The sequence below is a fragment of the Cyprinodon variegatus genome, unplaced genomic scaffold (genome assembly GCF_000732505.1).
Source record: "Cyprinodon variegatus isolate N-32 unplaced genomic scaffold, C_variegatus-1.0 Scaffold1527, whole genome shotgun sequence".
NCBI lineage: Eukaryota > Metazoa > Chordata > Actinopteri > Cyprinodontiformes > Cyprinodontidae > Cyprinodon > Cyprinodon variegatus.
The window spans coordinates 36,917-54,902 of NW_015151980.1; the positions used below are offsets into that span (position 1 = coordinate 36,917).

At 36.7% G+C, this 17,986-nt stretch overlaps 2 protein-coding genes across 2 annotated transcripts; both read right to left on the reverse strand.

Moving 5' to 3' along the window:
* LOC107103780 (putative sodium-coupled neutral amino acid transporter 8) lies at window positions 1-7,930 on the reverse strand. Its single transcript, XM_015403606.1, has 10 exons — window positions 7,742-7,930; window positions 6,295-6,493; window positions 4,989-5,145; window positions 4,813-4,914; window positions 4,664-4,721; window positions 3,771-3,885; window positions 3,537-3,684; window positions 3,254-3,456; window positions 1,704-1,755; window positions 1-103 (listed from the first exon to the last, which is right to left on the reverse strand). Exons 1-10 carry the CDS (start codon window positions 7,928-7,930, stop codon window positions 1-3), a joined length of 1,326 nt encoding a protein of 441 aa, XP_015259092.1.
* Window positions 7,931-11,998: 4,068 nt separating this feature from the next.
* LOC107103782 (neuritin-like protein) lies at window positions 11,999-16,165 on the reverse strand. Its single transcript, XM_015403607.1, has 3 exons — window positions 15,986-16,165; window positions 13,678-13,825; window positions 11,999-12,302 (listed from the first exon to the last, which is right to left on the reverse strand). Exons 1-3 carry the CDS (start codon window positions 16,035-16,037, stop codon window positions 11,999-12,001), a joined length of 504 nt encoding a protein of 167 aa, XP_015259093.1. The 5' UTR covers window positions 16,038-16,165.
* Window positions 16,166-17,986: the final 1,821 nt, after the last annotated feature.

A 17,986-nucleotide genomic window follows, 5' to 3' on the forward strand; every position in this document is an offset into this window, starting at 1 on the left:
TCAGAACTTGTGGAAAATCTCCATTACAGCGATGGTGGTACTCTGTCCAAAGATGAACGCTCCAACCACGATTGTTATGATTCCCCAGATGATTAAAATATCCCTGCAATGAAAAGAAATGAGAACAGCTGACTTTAATCAAAGATTGTTTTATCTAAATTAAATTTACATTTACCTGGATTATTGGGTGTGTTGTTTTTTTGCTTTTAGAACCATTTGGTTTCACACACCTAAAATAATAGTAATAAACATCTATCTAAACAGTGGCCCTGCTCTCATTAAAGGTATATCCTAATCAATTTATACCAGCCTTTTGACAAAATGGGGTTGAGACACTATAGAGACATCTAAATATGGATCCTAATTGCAGTGCAGAGCACAGACCTTACACCAGACTTACTTCACAGGAGCACTTGCTCCAGGACATTTGCTACAGGTCCCAGTAAAATACTTAATAACATTTGATGCAGCTTATGATGTATGCTTAAAGGAGATTTAAAAAAAAAAATAAAGTCAGACTGCTTGGAAGGAAAATCAAAGAGGAAATGTTAAATATTCAAGTATTATGCACAGTACTTATGTCAAGATCACCCTGTTAAGAATTGACAACTTTCAATAGAAATGTTAAGTCATCAATGTTTTTTTTTTTCTCTCATCCTTAGGAAGGGAAGTGATTAAGTTAAAGGTAAACACTGAAATTTACATTCCTTTATTCGTTTAGACATAAAAAAAAATATAAAAACCAACTGAGGAAAAAGTTTAGACATATGCCCTCTAATAACTCAAATTTTTCCCTCTATCATCCACTGAAATGTTTAAGGTATTTACTACATAAAGAGACCCATTTAAAAATCACCTTACAAGAAAACGGACTACTCGGGCCAGGAGATTCCATTTACTAATACTAAGCCAGTCTTTAATGGATTCCTTGGTGTGTTTTGGGGCAATGTCACGTTGCAGGGTCCAGTTTTGCTTCAAAGCTTTTTTCCTTTTTTACATCCTTTTCTTGTGATACATGGTATAATTTAGAGGGGTTTCGGTGATTGTGAGATGGCAACGTCCAGCTGTTGTATAACATCTGCAAAGCATGACACCTCCACCTCTATGCTTCACCGTTGTTGCAAGGTTCTTATCCTGGATTGCTTTATTTAGTTTATGCCAAAAGTGTCCTTTGTTAGTTTTAGACTCCTCTCTCAAAACAACATTATTATTTCAGAAGTGCTGATTTTTGTCTATATTCTTTCTGTAAAGCTTTAGACAGGATTGACACATGAGGGATTAAGGAGAAGTTACTTGAACAACCAGACCTGGGAATGTTGGCAGTTAATTATGAATGTCCGTCACTGCAAGATTATTCTCTGTACAGTGGATGGCTGTTTTTAAACTGCCGCTCTAAAATATTTTTTAAAAATGGTATAGACATTTTGATTGATACCTACTATAGCTGGCTCTGGTATTTAGTGCTCAGTATTTCCAAAAAGTGAACCATTTATAATGCAAGGTAATGTGCATGTTTTGATAGCAGATGGCATCAATATCTTATATTTTCTGCCATGGTAACCGTCTTAAATTTTATTGCCTTTCGTACCTTATCAATTTTTATTGTTTTTATTAGAATTTCTCCATTGAAATTGGTTGCCCTGGGGAATTATATATTGTGCCCTATGACACTGCCTAGCTTTTAATACAGCAGATAGACTCACCGGACTCTTGGGGAGACATCTTCAGTTTGCATTGTGAACACTAAGCAAAGACCTGCAGGATACAAGCAAAAAAAGAACATAAAAAACAATTTGTGTTTAATACATTACAGTTAGGGCTGAACAATTTTGCAAAAAATGTTGAAAAAAAACAACATTTTTTAACCAATTTTGCAACTTTATTTTCTTTTGCAGCAACCACAAGCATATAGGTGTTTCACTCCATGGTTTCTTTGTTTTCAATATGTTGAGAGCTTGTTTGTCCAGACTTCATTCTGGCAGGACTTTGCTGTTATTGTTGATGGACAAGTGCTTACTTCTACTCGCATTTATGGATCTTTGTACAAGCTAGAACTACTGTGTGGCAGCAAACACACTCAGAGCAAATACCTAAAGAGCTGGGGTGTGTGAGAGTCATTGTTTTACTTTTGTTAAATGGAAAGTGACCAAAATAAAGTAACTCTGTACATGCTAAATAATCACAATTTGATAAAACACAGATTTCCCAGTTTGCCCATTTAATGTAAAGCAAGTGATATATTGTGTGGAAAAAATATTATGTTTATTTGCCTGAACTAATGGTACACGTTTTAGTTTGACTTTGCTTTACTTGTTTTTAGTTGTATTAAAGGAAATATATAAGAAGTTTACTTTTAAATGCATCTCTGCCTGACAGATTTTTGTGAAGAACAATAACTACAGATTCTTGCTGAATGGAATCCACTGAAATAATGTTTCTAATCCCTGGCCCTTGGGAATCACTGTTGTGCATGTCTCAGGTGTGCAGGAGCAAAAACACAGTTAAGATTTGGAGTACAGCAGGGGATCATGGTTTAGAACCAATGCATGATTGCATGAAGACATTACAATTCTGATTTACAAAGTTAAATTAGAGTCAAATAAGAGCCTACAAGTTTGCATCTTTACGCATTAAGCACCAGACATATGAATATTTGCTGTCATCTACAATACCAGAACCCTTTTTCCTCTCCAGAATTGCTTGAGCTGTGAACAAAGCATCTGATGAGTAATAGTATATAAATGCAAATTGACATTTTCAGTGTCTTTTAATGTCTTGAAGGCCCTATGACCATCTCAAAAACTATACATCTCAACCCATGTCTTATTTTTTGTTATGTCCAAGTCTTGGTACTGTCATGTGGGTTACATTTAATTGACACAATAATACTCTGAGCGTTTTAGACTGCCCAAAAAAATCTGTTCTAATCTGGTGTATCAGAACAGGGTAAGTGCATGTCTTCAATAGTAATTCAAATAAGGAAGGGTATGCAGCATAAAATCTTCACCCAGTCTGGGTGTGTGTTATAATGACTTCCTAATGCAACTTCTGATTAAGCGAAAAGCCAACAGCATTCACTCACAAAAAGAATAAAGCTACAACTAAACAGCCATTGAAAATGTGATTAGCATGGAGTTTTTGCCAAAATTAAGTTCAAGTATAGAGTCTGACTCCAGCACTATATATAAACAAGTTCCCAGCAAGAAAATAAAGTGAAACTGGCTCTAAATAAACAAATTAAGTGCCTGCACACCAGGGAAGATAAATATGAAAAAGGCACTGATTCCTCCAATAACGCTGATGACGTCAGCCATGTCTGGGACAAACATAGCAATCAGAAGAGTGAAGGAGATCCAGGCTACAGTTAGCATGACTCTGCAGCGACTCTCAAATGATTGGGTGAAAACTCCCCGACGATTTCTTTGAATACGTAACAGCAGGTTCAGGATCACAGATCTGCACCAAATAGACAACATATCAGAATCCTTAGACAAGAAACCTCACCATGAGAGCACAAACTCCCCTGTTTCACTTACCTCCCCAGCAGAAGAATAATGGGATATATGGTGATGATCGATATTCCAAAAAGCAGCCTGGAGATAATCATGACCACGTCATTCCCAGGATATGACATAAGAATATCTGAGGCCACATCTTGCCCAAACATCAAAAAGCCATACACACCTAGTGAAAGACAGAGTGAACTTGATAAGCGGAGCTCAGGTTTAGTACGTTAGAGAGAAATACAGACATTTGAGAAGGGAACCCACCCGTTAGAGTGTAGACGAGCAAGCAAAAAAACATGGAGAGCACAGAGATGACCACCCAATGCAGGAGCTTCTGGTTCTCCATACTGCTGTAGATTGCTATACAGGCTTCATGGCACTGCACTCAAATACAGAAGGATGCCTCATGATTTGTTAAAGTGTTTTCACAATGTCTGCACAGATCATTATTTATTTCACTCAGGATTACATCCAATAAAGGCCTAAATATTATTAACACATATTTACCATCTTTTTGTTCTTAGCTGTAAGAAAAAAGACCACATCTGTGATTTTAAGAGTGAATTTTCCGTAGAGACAAACATATTTGAAAGCACAATAATTTTGACACCAATTAGAAATCCTTTTATGTAAATCTAGCACATTGGGGGAGTGGCGGCCTAGTGGTTGTGAGTTTTAAACAAACTCCCACAGACTGCCACTATGGCTCTCAGAGCAGAACCCTTAATCCCACACTGCTCCCCGAGTGGTGCACAATGGCAGCCCACTGCTCCCCAAGGAGATGGGTTAAATGCAGAGGTAAAATCTCCAATGTGAGATCAATAAAGGTCAATTACTAATTTTTATTAGCCTCAGAACTGCCATGAAAGGACTTTAGTTGGTGTGTTTTATTTGGCAATTTCACAATGAATGTGAAATTCAGTGCTTAGATTATTCTTAAAGTTAGTTTGAACCTTCCTTCAAGATATTTTTCCTGTGCAAATATATATTTACATCAGGTCGTGGTCTTGTACAAAGACGTAAAACAAATAAAGTAGGTTGAAAGTCTGACAAATTAGGAAAGAGGAAAAATAAAAAAAAAATAAAAAAAATTATATATATACGGTATATATATAGCTATTCTTCAACAACTTTAATGTGGTTAAAGGGGATTGTACCTGAAATCCAAAGCAAATTGTTGGCACTACGCTAAACATAGAGGCCCAGGAGCTCACTCTGAAAGATACACACATTGACAGATGCACACATGACAAGGATACTACACATCTACACACACACCTATGTACGGAAAGTAAGGGTTACTGACCCTTGGCTTTGCACTGGGGTAACAGCTATGTGGCTGTCCATTAGATAATACTTGACAAGGATGGCGACACAGAGATAGGTAGCAGCAAGCGTCCCTAATACACTGACGAAAAAAATATATATTTTAAAGAAATAAGTAGAAAACCTCTTAGCAGAGGTGGGATGAATGCAGAGTACCTTGTGTATTTCTGTATGGCGATTTCCTTTGGGATGGACAGGGGAAGGATGATGATAAGGCACATAATGAAGAGGGCAAAGCGCTGGTCAGTGTACCAGTGATAAGGCATGTCTGCCTCACTTGATCCAGTCACAGTCTCGTACAGAGAAATGCACACTGGAGGAAAAAAAAGCATAAATTTATTAGGATAATGTTCAAAGAGTGGGAGCATTTGATCTTACAGATGCCAACATCTTACAGTCTGTTGTGAAGTTTTTGATGAAGGTAACCACCAAGAATGATAAGCTGTTTAAATGCATCTTTATCTGCTGAATAATATTTCAGCTTTGTTTCATATGGATGCGTCTTTAAGCCTGAAAGGGATTTGGAGGGGATGTGTGGAGGAGCCACTGTCAGCTTTATTGCTTTGCACATACCGGTAGATTTTTCTGTGGTTCAGATTGAGGCCTGAGGTCATCACTCAATGGGATCTTCAGTCTAAAAGGGACCCTGAAATGGTCTCTAAAGTGTTTATGCTCAGCAGTCTGTCCTGTATGATTAACAGAATTTTAAAGGTTTGCTTTTATGTTGTGAAGAAAGTGCAGTTAATCATCTGACCATTGCAATGGACATCATGAATCACTGGCTAAAGCTTGCCATACAATTTACAATTACTGAAGATATTTTGGTCTTAAATAGTTCAAACACAGTAAATGTTTCAGAAAAAAAACATAATTTCTTCATCAGGCTATAACCAAAACTATTTATTTTTTATTATTATTATAGATTAATATTTTTTTGCAGTTTCTCTTTCTCCCCTTCAAGGCAAAGGTCACACTGCAAATTAGTACCGAAAGCTGTCCATAGAACTATTTAACAAAAAAGCCAAGATATAAAAGTATGATAATAAAACAAAGTAGGCAGAAATCCTAAATTTAGAAGTTAAAAAATAACTAAAAGAACTTTCCCTAATGCTGTTTTGTCCATTGTTTTAAATCATCAAGTCGACTCATGATACTCTTCCTTTTTTCAGTGCAATGAACAATAGGTTACTGCTTTTGTATAAATGTTAGCTACTAAAATGAAATAAGGCTGCTCTAAAGTGCAAAGACAAGGAGCTGACACAAGAAGATGTAGCGAGAGGACCTTCATTGCACCTGTTACAAAAACAAAACAGAGCAACTTCAGATAGTCTTTAATTCAATCAAATTGTACAGCAAGTGTGTCTGTCAAATAGAATTTTGCTTAGATCACTTGAGAACAAGCTCAACAAAAGGAGATCTTTCTATAAAATATGGTGGCTGGGCTCGTCACACTTTTACTCACGCTTCTCCAGTTGATCCTGCACCACCACCAGGAAGGCAACACTAATCATGAAAAGGTTGAAGCAAAAGCAGACTTCACAGAGCTGCCCCACAGCGCGTCCACACACCTCCCTCACTACGTCTTGGTAGGTCTTCTGTCTGCTGACAGATGACGCATAACCCAGGATGACCAGACCACTGATGAGAAACACCAGAGATACCTGCAGAGAATATAATGAGGGCTTCAACAATAATCCTTGGATAAAGCTCTTCTCAGCTGCAGGAACATTATAAACTTATCTACACAGGGAAGGAGTTTCACAGCCTCTGTTTTCTAAAAAAAATAGCTCAGTCCCAAATGATAAAGTTATTTTGAACAAAATGTTTTGTTTTTTTTAAGAGATTGGGTCAGTTAAAATTGGTACCTATTGAGGCTAAAAATGTGAAACAAAAAGAACCTTACAGACAAAATTTACCTGAAGAGCTTCACATGCAGATAAAGTCTGTTAGTATGGGGCGCCTCCATTAACTATGAGAAACCTTTGATAGAGCCACTAATCTCAACAACATATTCTTTTAAAAACAAGAAAATAAAGGACATTAAGATTGTGTTCAGCCACCAAAATCCAACTTATTATATAATACAACATTATGTTTAGATTGTTTTTATGTTTCAGGAAAATAAAGCAACATCCTCTTTAAAAAAAAAAGCTGAAACCCCAGGTAGGAAAAGTTAACTTTTACCAATGAGGCATATTAAATTGTTTCTTTTAAAGGAGAATACCATTTAAAAAGCATTAAATAAATGAAACCCATCCAGAGTGCACAACTATATGTGCATGTGGGCAAAGGAAACAATTAGAATCCAGATATTCAGCAATGAAAAAATAGCCAGTGACTATTTTACATTGATTGTGGATGAAGCCAAATGTAGTCACACAAACTCTTGTTTTCATACTTATGGGGAGACACCTACAGCAGGAGATATATTGATTCAAACAAGCATAAATACATATTTGTTCCTGTAAATACACAATACGTAAAAACTTTTAAAATGCATGTTTCTAAGGATTGTATTTTTATTTATTTTTAATTTTTTGTGCCATATACATTGAAAAGGTAAGAAATTACACTATGGAGCAAAACAGGTATTTCCTAATATTTACAATTAGTAAGAAAATCCTAAGACATAAAGATCCAGCTTAATCTACTACTTTGCTTACAAAGCAAAATTTCACTCAAAGCACACAGGTTGATCAGAGTCAGATGCAGTTCAGTACAAATCCTCACTAAAGCTGAAGCTTCATTAGAGCTCACCTGTGAAAAAAATCTGACCCTTTCACACAAGGGAGAGACAGAGTGAGATGATTGCGAGCCATCACCAGAACGTACTCACAAAAACCTTCTGATTAGCTTTGAATAGACTTAATTACAGCTTTGCATTAAATAAAAGCTCAGGCTGCACTCACCAGCTCCACAGTGATGGCAGTGTTCACACCCCCTGCTTTCTTAAAGGCCCAAGGAAAGTTGAGCAGTCCAGCTCCAAGTGCAGACTTCAACATAATGAAGACAGCTCCAAATGAGCCGAGCCTTGGTGGATCAGCATGTGATGCGGACCGGGCCAGCAGGCTGATGCTCTCACGGGCCAGTTCCTCCATGACACCTGCCCAACTTAAAAAAACTCACAGCTCCACAAGCAGAGGGATTGTTCCCTGAGAGGGAACTAGCATGGCTACCTGCTGTGACTGAATATATAGACCCACACATGCTTGGTTTGAATTTGCCTGTTAAGCATTTCTCACTGAAGTGAAAATTGTGACACTAAAGTGAGCGTTTTGTGGTGTACAGTCTACCCCTGCCCCTTTATGTTCATTTATTGACAGCAGCGGCGCATCTGAAGATGAGTTATCTATGGCAAACAGAGGAAAATCATGTTTAGGAAGGAAAATGCAATGTAGAACATGGAAAATAGAAAGCAAAGGCCGTGTTGTATATGAATTTATTATTTCATAGTGAATATATGAAGGATTTAGTTTAAAATATTACACTTAATGATATAAAACAAAGGAAAGTTTATTCCTTGGGTGACACTGATGAAGGCCCCTCCTCCTGTGAATGAAAAAATGAATGAATAGCAGTCTAAACTGACAGGGGATGCTCCAACTAAGGATCTCCAAAAGAGTTGAAAATACAATAGCTGTTCATATTTTCCTTCCTTAAAACAGGGGTGTCCAAGTCCAGTATTTAAGAGCTGCTACCCTGCAAATCAAATACATCCCAGCTCCAACGCACCTGAGTCAGACAGCTTTACCCCCTCCTCAGAATGCCAGTCAGCCATTCAAAGGCCTGGTAACAAGCCATCCATTTGACACAGGTGTGTTTGGGAGAGGATGCATGTAAAAGCAGCAGGATAATGGCTCTGATATCTAAAAGATTCCTATGTCAAGGTTTTGGAAGAGAAGGGTTAAAGTTGATGCTATGAATTTAATTGAAGAACTTGAAAATATCTTTTAAACATTTTGGATGTTTCGTAACATTTCTTTTTTAAGTATTTGATTATTTTAGTCCTGTTGTACACATATGTTTGTGTATAAATGTTTGAGATTTATTTTGATTAATAATATATTTTATTAGTATGTTTAAGGAGGATTAGGTTAATAAATGCTTCCTTTTAAGATTACTCAGGGCTGCTGCTGAGACCTCAGGAGTTTTGTACATTAGTCTCCTTGTTAATGTTGGTGAGTGAACACCTGCTTGATCTGCGACTTCTTGATATCTCCTTGCATCCAACCGCTTAAGGCCATGCAAACAGGCAAGGTAACCATGTTCACCTCAATTGCCTAATTGGAAGTATTCGTTTTTTATTGTAGTGAATAGTTAGCTAGTGCTAAAGTTTATGTGAGGTCACTTTTATGAAATCTATTTGCGTAATAATCAACCTAGATTTTAAAAATCAATAGTTGGGACAATGCAAAGAGTCAGACTTGCAGATGGATCTCAATAACTCAAAGCCTTGTTAAGCTAAACATTAAGCAACTGTAGAGAAAATGGGAACAACAGCAATGAGAAAGGGACAAATCTGCCAAGGGACTGAATGGCAGAAGATCACATGATATGAGAGCCAAGTGGGGCTCAGCAGAGGAATGCACTATTTTTGATAGTTTTACTTTTTCTGAGCTCATATTTACAGTTTAGAACTTCTGATAACCTTTAAATATTCCCATCAGATTGTCAGTATTTAAACTAACTATTAATATACTCAGTAGTGGTAAAACAGCCATTTGTGTTTCTGTAATCAGTGGCGAACAATGGGGTGCATGAAACACATTTAAGAGAATCTAAATTAGATTCAGTTTTATTATTTAATTAAGAATTTAGAACTTAAGCTGTTTTGATATGATGAACTTGAGGTGAACATTTCTCATTAACATTTAGTAGATTTGTCTTCAGGGGTTCAGAGAAAAATGAAACCCGTAAGTCTTGATGCAGAACAGAGCTACATAACTTCTTCCCGCAGGAAACTAAACTGGCATAAGTTTTCCATTTACTCTAGCATTTGATTTTTTTTTTTTAAAATTAATTTGCTGTTTTTATTATGAAGCAGAACTTTTGCAAGAATTATGAGACATATTCCTTTAAGGATATCAATATGATATAATGGTATAGTGAAGGATGTTTTTTTCAGGTGAATCGTCAAAATAAGTGGTCCTCCTAACTGTCAATCATTCTGGTGATGTGTTTACATAAGGCCGCCCAACATGCTCGTCTCCTTTTTCACTTACCGGTGGTGAGTCTGACATAGTGGAAAAGTTGCAAATCTTCTTTTAGAAATTAAGCTTATATGAAAGATGTAAACAGCAACTTTTCAACAGAGCGTGCATGAGGAGAAATGGGCTTGTGCATGCTCTATAACATGTTTAATATGCATTCCCTCTTCGGAGCGGGTACAGGCTTGTGCACATGCATTTTTTTTGTGGAGCACTGCTTCTAGGGTTCCATTTAATGAATACGTCTAACGTAAATCTATTCAGATGTTTGAAAGTTAAAGTTCTTTTTTTTCTATGTAGTTTCTTCTATGTATGTTTAAGGAACAAAAAATTTGTAGTAAAGACCTTGCATACCTTCTGGGTAATTGTGTAGAAATCAAACAGCCTCTAAAAGCCAAAGAAGACAGCTGACAGATTCCAGGACAAAAACTGAATCGCATATTAATCTTCTCAAAATTTGTAACCATGGCTTTTCAGTCAGCAGCACTGATGACGTCTGTGAATGTCAAACTCCCTGAAATTTGGAAATGGAAATGAGGATTCACTGATTATTGGGACAAACAGCTGATGCTGCAGTGGTGAGTTTTTTTTTCTCTGATCCCGTCGCACCTGCTGATGTCGTGCTTCTGTCACAAATAAAGGCTTATAGCTAAGAACCTAATGCACCACTAATCGTCTTCTACCTGTAGAGATGAGGATAAATTTTAAAGGCTTCGAGGTACAACCCGCTTTTCTGTGCATGAGAGAAAGACTAGATTAATCTGCTCATGAATCTCCAGTTATGAAACGGCTTAAGAGTATTAAGTTTAACATACAGGCTCACACACTCATTTCACCTACGCATATTGATATGACTATAGCTGGACTCACTATAAAAACAACTGCTTTGTTTGTGTTTAAATCAGCAATTGGTTTAAAAACCAGATAAGTGGCAGAGAAACCAGGATGAGAATTAAAAAGTGGAGAGAGCTTCAAAAGGATATTTTTACTTTTACTTAGATGCATCCTGAAATTCAGAATAAGGAGCTTTGATGAAAAAAGGTTCAACTGAATGAAACATTTAAAGCAAAGGATAACATTTTATTACGTTTCCAAATTCATAAAGAAGTAGGGCACAAGTTTCAGATTTTAAAAACTGGCTGCACAATAAAATACAAGGAATTAAAGCATTGTTTTAAAATCCTGCTTATTTAAATCTTTCTCTTGTGAAAAGGACAATTTCTATGAACATTTTAACTTGTCAGGTTTTATTTTTTTTCTTGTCAGGTTTTATTTCAAATATGTTACTTCCAACTTCCTCTGCTGTAGCTAATGTTGTTTGAAAAGCTGCTTAATCAAAGGTCCTGTTAAATTAAGAGAAGTGGTTGATAAGGAAAAAGCCAGTACAAACATTTTCAAAATAACCTAAATGAGTAAACTGCTCTCAAAAAGAGTCTGTTAGTCCTTATTTTTGGACTTTTTCTAAGATTCGGTCAAAGTAATTGGAACAAAAAACATGTTTTTGAGAGGCTCCAATAAATAGACATTAAAATGTATGTCATGAGGTCTGTAATTTGAAAGAGGCTTTAAACCAAACAAAATAGATTTCTTAGAAACGTAGATGTCTACGTTTGTCTGATAAATATTAAAAAAAACTAGGCGTTTGCCCAGAATTAGATGTGTTGAATGAAAAAGAACCAAACCAGTGAAGTAAATCATTTCACATTTTTAGAACTGAAAATGTCCATGATGAGCTGAAGTTCTTGGGCTTGGAGCAGCCTTCAGATGAACAGTTGTCGTCAGTCAGATAAAACATTTATTGCTATAAACACCTTCAAAATCTTGTTCATTTCTTAGGCTTGCTTATATAAGACTACCCACATAGATTTACACTTTTACAGTGACATCTCCATCTAAACCAGTTCAAAAGCTTGCAGCTTGATAAGTGTCTTTGCTAAATGAGCGTCTCTGTTGGGTGGACTAACTCCGGAGGGAAACTAGTAGAATGATGAACCCAGGGAGAAGCATTGAGATGCTGGTGGGACTCAGCCTGTGTGTTTGCCCTTTCAGAGTCTCCTTGTTCATCTGGTCTGAGGTGGCAGAGCTCTGAGGTGTAGGCACAGCGCTGGGGGGAAGAGTTGTCCGGCTGGCACACATGTCGTAAAGGTTTCCGGAAAACTGGGTCTTCCTGGACTCTTGCCTCAGAGACTCCCAGATAGCCGCTGCTTCTCCAGGACAGCCAGCCAAGGCAGTGCTGGCGCAGACATGAAAAGCATTCCAGGACCTTTAAGATAGGAAGGATGGAAAAAGACTTTGAAGTAAGTCATAGCAGATCTCTGGGATATTATGAGCACAGTAGCCTAAATACACGTTACTATCATAAACATTGATGTATTTTATTAGGATAAACCAACCCAAATTACTTCATTTTAAGGGAGTGAAATGATACATGGTTTACAAGTTTTGCAGATAAAATCTGAGGTGTGGTTTGTATTTGCAATTATGGCTACAAGACCGTCGAGGTAAATCTCTACGGAAATTGTTTTTTTTTTTCCTGGTAAAATAGCCTGTTTTTAGCCAAATTAGAATGAAAGCAACTGTGGCCATCAACTTTTATATCCTTCCAATGATTCTGACTGCATCTATGACTTATCTTTAACGGGGTTTCCTTTGTGCCATCCTTCTCTAATGGTCTAACTGATCTGTTGAGTTCATGACCGGCAGTCGTCCTGTCACAGTTTCTCCAACATGAGCTGCAGCACCTCCAGAGTCACCATTATGCTCATAGCTGTACTCTGATTAGAGCTCTACCTACCCAGTCTCTCAGACTCTGTGGGTGGCCTTACCTCAGTAGCTTCGCTGTTGAGTCATCATATTTAAAGTTACAAATAAGGGATTCAAAATTAGCTTTGTAAAATATTGAAAGTTGGGACATAGTTTATAAGCTACTTCTGCTTTAAGACATGTTCACAACCTTATCCCAGACGTGTCTGCTGGGCTCTATGGTCCTTATGATAATCGCTGTTCATTTATGTCCTCTGACAAAACCACTGAGGTCTTCAGTGGACAGCTGCAATCATACTTATGTTACTTTACTAACAGACAGTGTCCATCTGTGTGCAATATAATCTAATCTATTACAGCAATAGTTCAACAATTGGATATTTGGTCCATTTTTTACCAAAAGCCGGTCTATGAGATAAATAGCTTTATTTTTCTTTGTGAAATTATATATAAAGTAGTGTTTTTTGAAAATAAATTAAAAAGTTCCTAAAAAAGACATATTTAAAGATAACAGATGTAAATAAAAATGTTCATTGCATTATTCAATGCATATTTCAGCGATGAAGTGATGAGGCTTAACATACAATTAACATTAGGCCTAAAACTACACAGATATTTAAACTGCGTTCTAAAATGTTTCTGACACAAGTTTTTTTTTTTTATTATTCTTTAATTTCATCATCTCATATGTTTTAGGATCCACATTTCCTACTTATTTACATATAAAATAAATTTTTTTTGTCTTCTGTGTGTTTTAATGGAATGCACTGGATTTTCCCACTGAAGAAGAAAATTAATGTTCATTCTTATTCCTCAAAATACTGAAGTTTAAAATGTGTAATTGAATTATGAAGGGTGAAAAAAAAAAAACGTACCTGCAGATCGAGTCTATATCTTGTGTATTTTGGTCTTTTTGTGTTTCCACCAAGCTGTCCCCAAGTGAGAGTAAACACTGAGCAAAGCTCTTGTAGATGGTTCCACATGCAGCAGGGATGGCAGCTCCCAAACACACAGGAGCCAAACCTGAAGGAGGTGAAAATGCAAAGAAGGTGTGTTTGAACAGTATCCTAGAGTCTTTCTGTAATGATATTAGTGTAGAAAATTCCATCTGGTGCTTAGATGGATCAAACAAATAAAGAGATATGTTGTCCTCCATTCATCTGGACAGATTATACGCCATCAGATCCAAATTTAGTGCAGGACTACTGCACTGAAGCTGTTGGAGTACATTGATCAGCTCATAGATTACATATTTCCCTGAGACTGTTTAAGCAGCACTTTAACTGAATTATCAAAAGAGATGACATCTCTTGAATAAAATACTTTAGGTTTCATGTGTCCTCGATGACAGCAGGCTACGTAAGCACCACATAGTGCATCTAACAGGCTTTCTGCTTGTTTATTTCTATTATTTTGTTTCCGCATAGATTGTTCTGTTGGTGCCATCTGTTATTTTTGTTGTGTGACAAACTTTGAATCTCGGTCTGTGGAGAGAACGACCCTTCAGAGATTTGAATCTTTTCTGTTTTCATCACAGAGTTAAAAATGAATGTTTAGTCAGAAAGAGGGACAGTGTATTTGTTAAATTAAAACAACATGAAATGAGCCTACTTTCTAAATTCAAACCTAAAGTGCAATGTCTTAACATTTTTTTGTGATGGAGGAGGAAAATACAAGATTACCTTAAAATGTTCCAGTTTTCCATAATTGATAACCTAATAATGCAACTGTTTATATAATAAAAATATAATTGGTATGTTCCAGAATTATCCCTCCTATCTTAACAGACATTTTCCATTAGAAAGTAAAGGTAATCAAAACAACTTTGCCAGTATGACCCTGCCAACATGTGTATTTGTGCACTACTAGGTCTAGACACACAACAAGGTTGCTGTATGTAACTAAATACAACATTGGTTTTCTTCTTTAAAAGCAGTTGGGGCCCCTGTTTAGGCCTCAGCTTGGTTTAAAGTATGAGTAAAAAGAATATTTTTATATTGAACAACAAATCTAGAACCCATATTGTTCCATTGTCACTGAAGTCCTGCCCACTAAAAGTATGCGTTATGATTTTCTTTGTATGCATTTTCAAACTAGTTGTCACAGACTAATTAAATTTCCATTTTGGCTGTTTGATTTTATAGCTGATTTTATAGCTGTTAGGAACCTACGGTTCTCCTATTAAACCTAAATAAGAAATTAAGAAGAAAACATACATAATTGATATACCTTCACTTCAAATAGATAGCAGCAAATATTCAAACTACTGTACGCATATTGTTACTATTAGTTCTAATCAGGTTTTCATTGATATTGTATAGATCAGGACATAGATGAAGTAACAGTAGAGATCCGGTTAGCTTGTCAGCAGTTGGTAATTTTCAGCTAAATCTGTTTATTGTGTAGGATAACATTCCTTTTTGCTTTTATGTTATTATGAAGTAAAAAAAAGTGACACAAGCTGATATATCTCTCATTTAGCATTGCCTCTGTAGTATTTAAGCATAGTAGATGTGGCCGTCAAAGGGAAAGCTGTTGCAGCCTTCTTTCATACAGCTGCTGTAATACCATATACTGTACGCTTCACATTGAAACTTTTACTTTTTTACCATTTTTTTTTTTTTTTTGGCTAAATTCAAAGTCCATGGCATATAAAATGTGCTATACCAGCTCTGTAAATGTGCTATACCAGCTCTGTAATAAAATGCTGAAAAAATAGCATTTGCTTCTCTCAAACCCTAACCACTTAATGATTTGGGTGAGAGCATATTATGACCAAACTCTGATTAGAGTCTATAAAGTCAGATGAGCTTTACAACTTAAACTTTCTCTTAAACAGCATGCTGTAAGCTAACAACCATGGTTTTGTTGACCTCATAACAATAAGTCACAATATCTTTGTTTTTCTCTACATGCGCATAAAAGAAATAACTTTCCCTATCTGTAAGTTACCTTAATTGTCCTGCTTCTCAGCTGGAAATGTATATAACATGAACATTTTTTTCATAGAATTAAACTGTCTGCAGAACATTTGGAAAGTTCATTTCTAAGACAGTTTTTTTGCTCAGCTGCTTATCTAAATAGACTTATTTAGTTTGAATAACTCAATTGAATGAAGGGCATAAGTTAGAAAAAGTTCAACCCATGAAAGATAGAAGAAACCAGCTCAAAGCAGATCCTTACTGAGGCAGAGAGCGATGGGCAGCACTGTTGAGACTCCTGGATGGGACTTCATAGTAGGGTCTAGGAGAGTCCTGCAGGAGCTGATTACCACCTTTGAGACTCCAACAAGCTGGAGGTCCAAAAACAGAGGAAAAGTCGACGCTTTAAGATATTCCAATGTGGTTCATCCGTACAGAAATTGGCAGATTGCAGAAAGTACGACAATGTTCAGAGGCACAACCAAGCTGGATTACCAGAGACTGAGACCAATGCATCACACAGAGCAAAGAGGATGTTGTGGCAGTCAGAGTGTGTGTATGTGTGTGTGTGTGTGTGTGCAGGGGACCAATGACAGCATCCCAACACAGCTCAGTGGATTAAAGCATTCTCATTTCCGGTATTTCAGTATCTGGAGCATTTATTTGAAACACAAATGAATTATGTCTGGTTTAATGGTGATTGTGTCCCCAGCCACAGGCTACTAAAATACCCGCAGGCTTCTTTTTTTCTGAAACAAGGAGCTGAGTATTCCAGTAGGTGACCTGAAAATTTTTAAAACTGTGAAAAGGATTTGTGTTATTTAGTCATTTCATTTGAACAGATGGACGATGTCCCGGAGAGAACAAGAGATTTCAGCTCACCTGGGAATCTGCAGCAGATGCAGGCTGGCCTTGGAGAATAGCTGCCGCCCATGGGAGGACCCCTCTATACACCTATGTAGGTCATGAAGGGTGTAGTAAGAGAAAGTGATAAACATAGCTGTAAGTTAGAACTAAACTGTTTCAAAACACAAAATCGGCTTCAATATGCTTTTTGTGAACCATCTTCTTATCCTCCCACATTACTGCCCCCCCAGATGGCTGAAACTCATTATTAGTATAAATCCTTCTGTACTCTGACTCGGAGGAAAAAGTAACCCTTCATCAATCTGCGATTTAAAACAGCTGTTAGCTTTCTGAAGAATCTGGCTCTGTATAAGACATCGGCTTCTAATTCATACATCTAAGTAGCTAATTTTGTAACAAATGAAAGTCTCAAACTATTAGATCTTTAAAACATATGGAGGTTATGGCCTTATTGGTTAACTATGGTCACCAGTTTTTATGTTGTTGCTGATTAGTACAAGTCAAATGTTGGGCTTTTTATCATTTCTGAAAGCTTTGAATTGTACCACCATTGTACATTTGTTTAAGAAGAAAGAGGGTTTTCTATCCATTGCAACTATACATGTTTCTTTTTACAGTTTCTATCTGTTCTTATCTGGGGGGTGAAAATGAATGCATTTCATACAACTGAGATATCTTTCAGCAAAAAATTTTGACAGTCGTATCTTGACAGCTTTGCACTACTTTGTGTTGGTCTGAAACATAAAATCCCAGGAGAATACATTGAGGTTTGGTATTACTCTTCTACCTTTTTTAACCCTGCAAAGAGGAGAGGTTGGTTGTTTTTGCTTTCATTTAAACTCCAAAACAATGCTATGCTCAGTCAATCCAAGTCCAATGTGTAACAAAAACAAATTTTAAAAAGTGTCTGATCAGACACCCAAGCTGATGGATGGATGGATGGATGGATGGATGGATGGATGGATGGATGGATGGATGGATGGATGGATGGATGGATGGATGGATGGATGGATGTGTTAAAAAAAAGATCTATTTGAGAAATGCTAGTCTTTAAATACAATCTTTTAATCTGAAAAGGCAACTGCATCTCATATGCCATGAACTGACAGAGTATAGGTTAAACATAGCATAAATCTGTATAAAAAAAATACCTTAATCTCTGCTGTTTCCTCTACTCACGTTTTGAGTCTGTTTTGACAAATACACTTTGGTTGTACTGTACATTCTTGGTGTTTCCACTTCATGCACTGTATGAACTGGACCCATGTGACAGCCATCCTCTCCAGGATTTTTTTGCTGGGCTAGCAAGTGCATCCTATAGTATAGCAAAGAGAAAACCTGCATTCCCTTTAAAAGGTTAATCAATGTTAATGCATAACTCTATCGTTTAAAGAAC

What these genes read in the sequence shown, in the direction of transcription:
- LOC107103782 (XM_015403607.1), bottom strand. Translation starts at nt 16,037, where the DNA reads ATGAAGTCCCATCCAGGAGTCTCAACAGTGCTGCCCATCGCTCTCTGC. An exon ending in GCCCATCGCTCTCTGCCTCA is followed by an intron (nt 13,826 to 15,985) that starts GTAAGGATCTGC and finishes CACCTCCTTCAG; the next exon opens with GTTTGGCTCCTGTGTGTTTG. An exon ending in GATATAGACTCGATCTGCAG is followed by an intron (nt 12,303 to 13,677) that starts GTACGTTTTTTT and finishes CCTATCTTAAAG; the next exon opens with GTCCTGGAATGCTTTTCATG.
- LOC107103780 (XM_015403606.1), bottom strand. Translation starts at nt 7,930, where the DNA reads ATGGAGGAACTGGCCCGTGAGAGCATCAGCCTGCTGGCCCGGTCCGCA. An exon ending in GCAGGATCAACTGGAGAAGC is followed by an intron (nt 5,146 to 6,294) that starts GTGAGTAAAAGT and finishes TTTTTCCTCCAG; the next exon opens with TGTGCATTTCTCTGTACGAG. An exon ending in CAATTTGCTTTGGATTTCAG is followed by an intron (nt 3,886 to 4,663) that starts GTACAATCCCCT and finishes ATTTGAGTGCAG; the next exon opens with TGCCATGAAGCCTGTATAGC.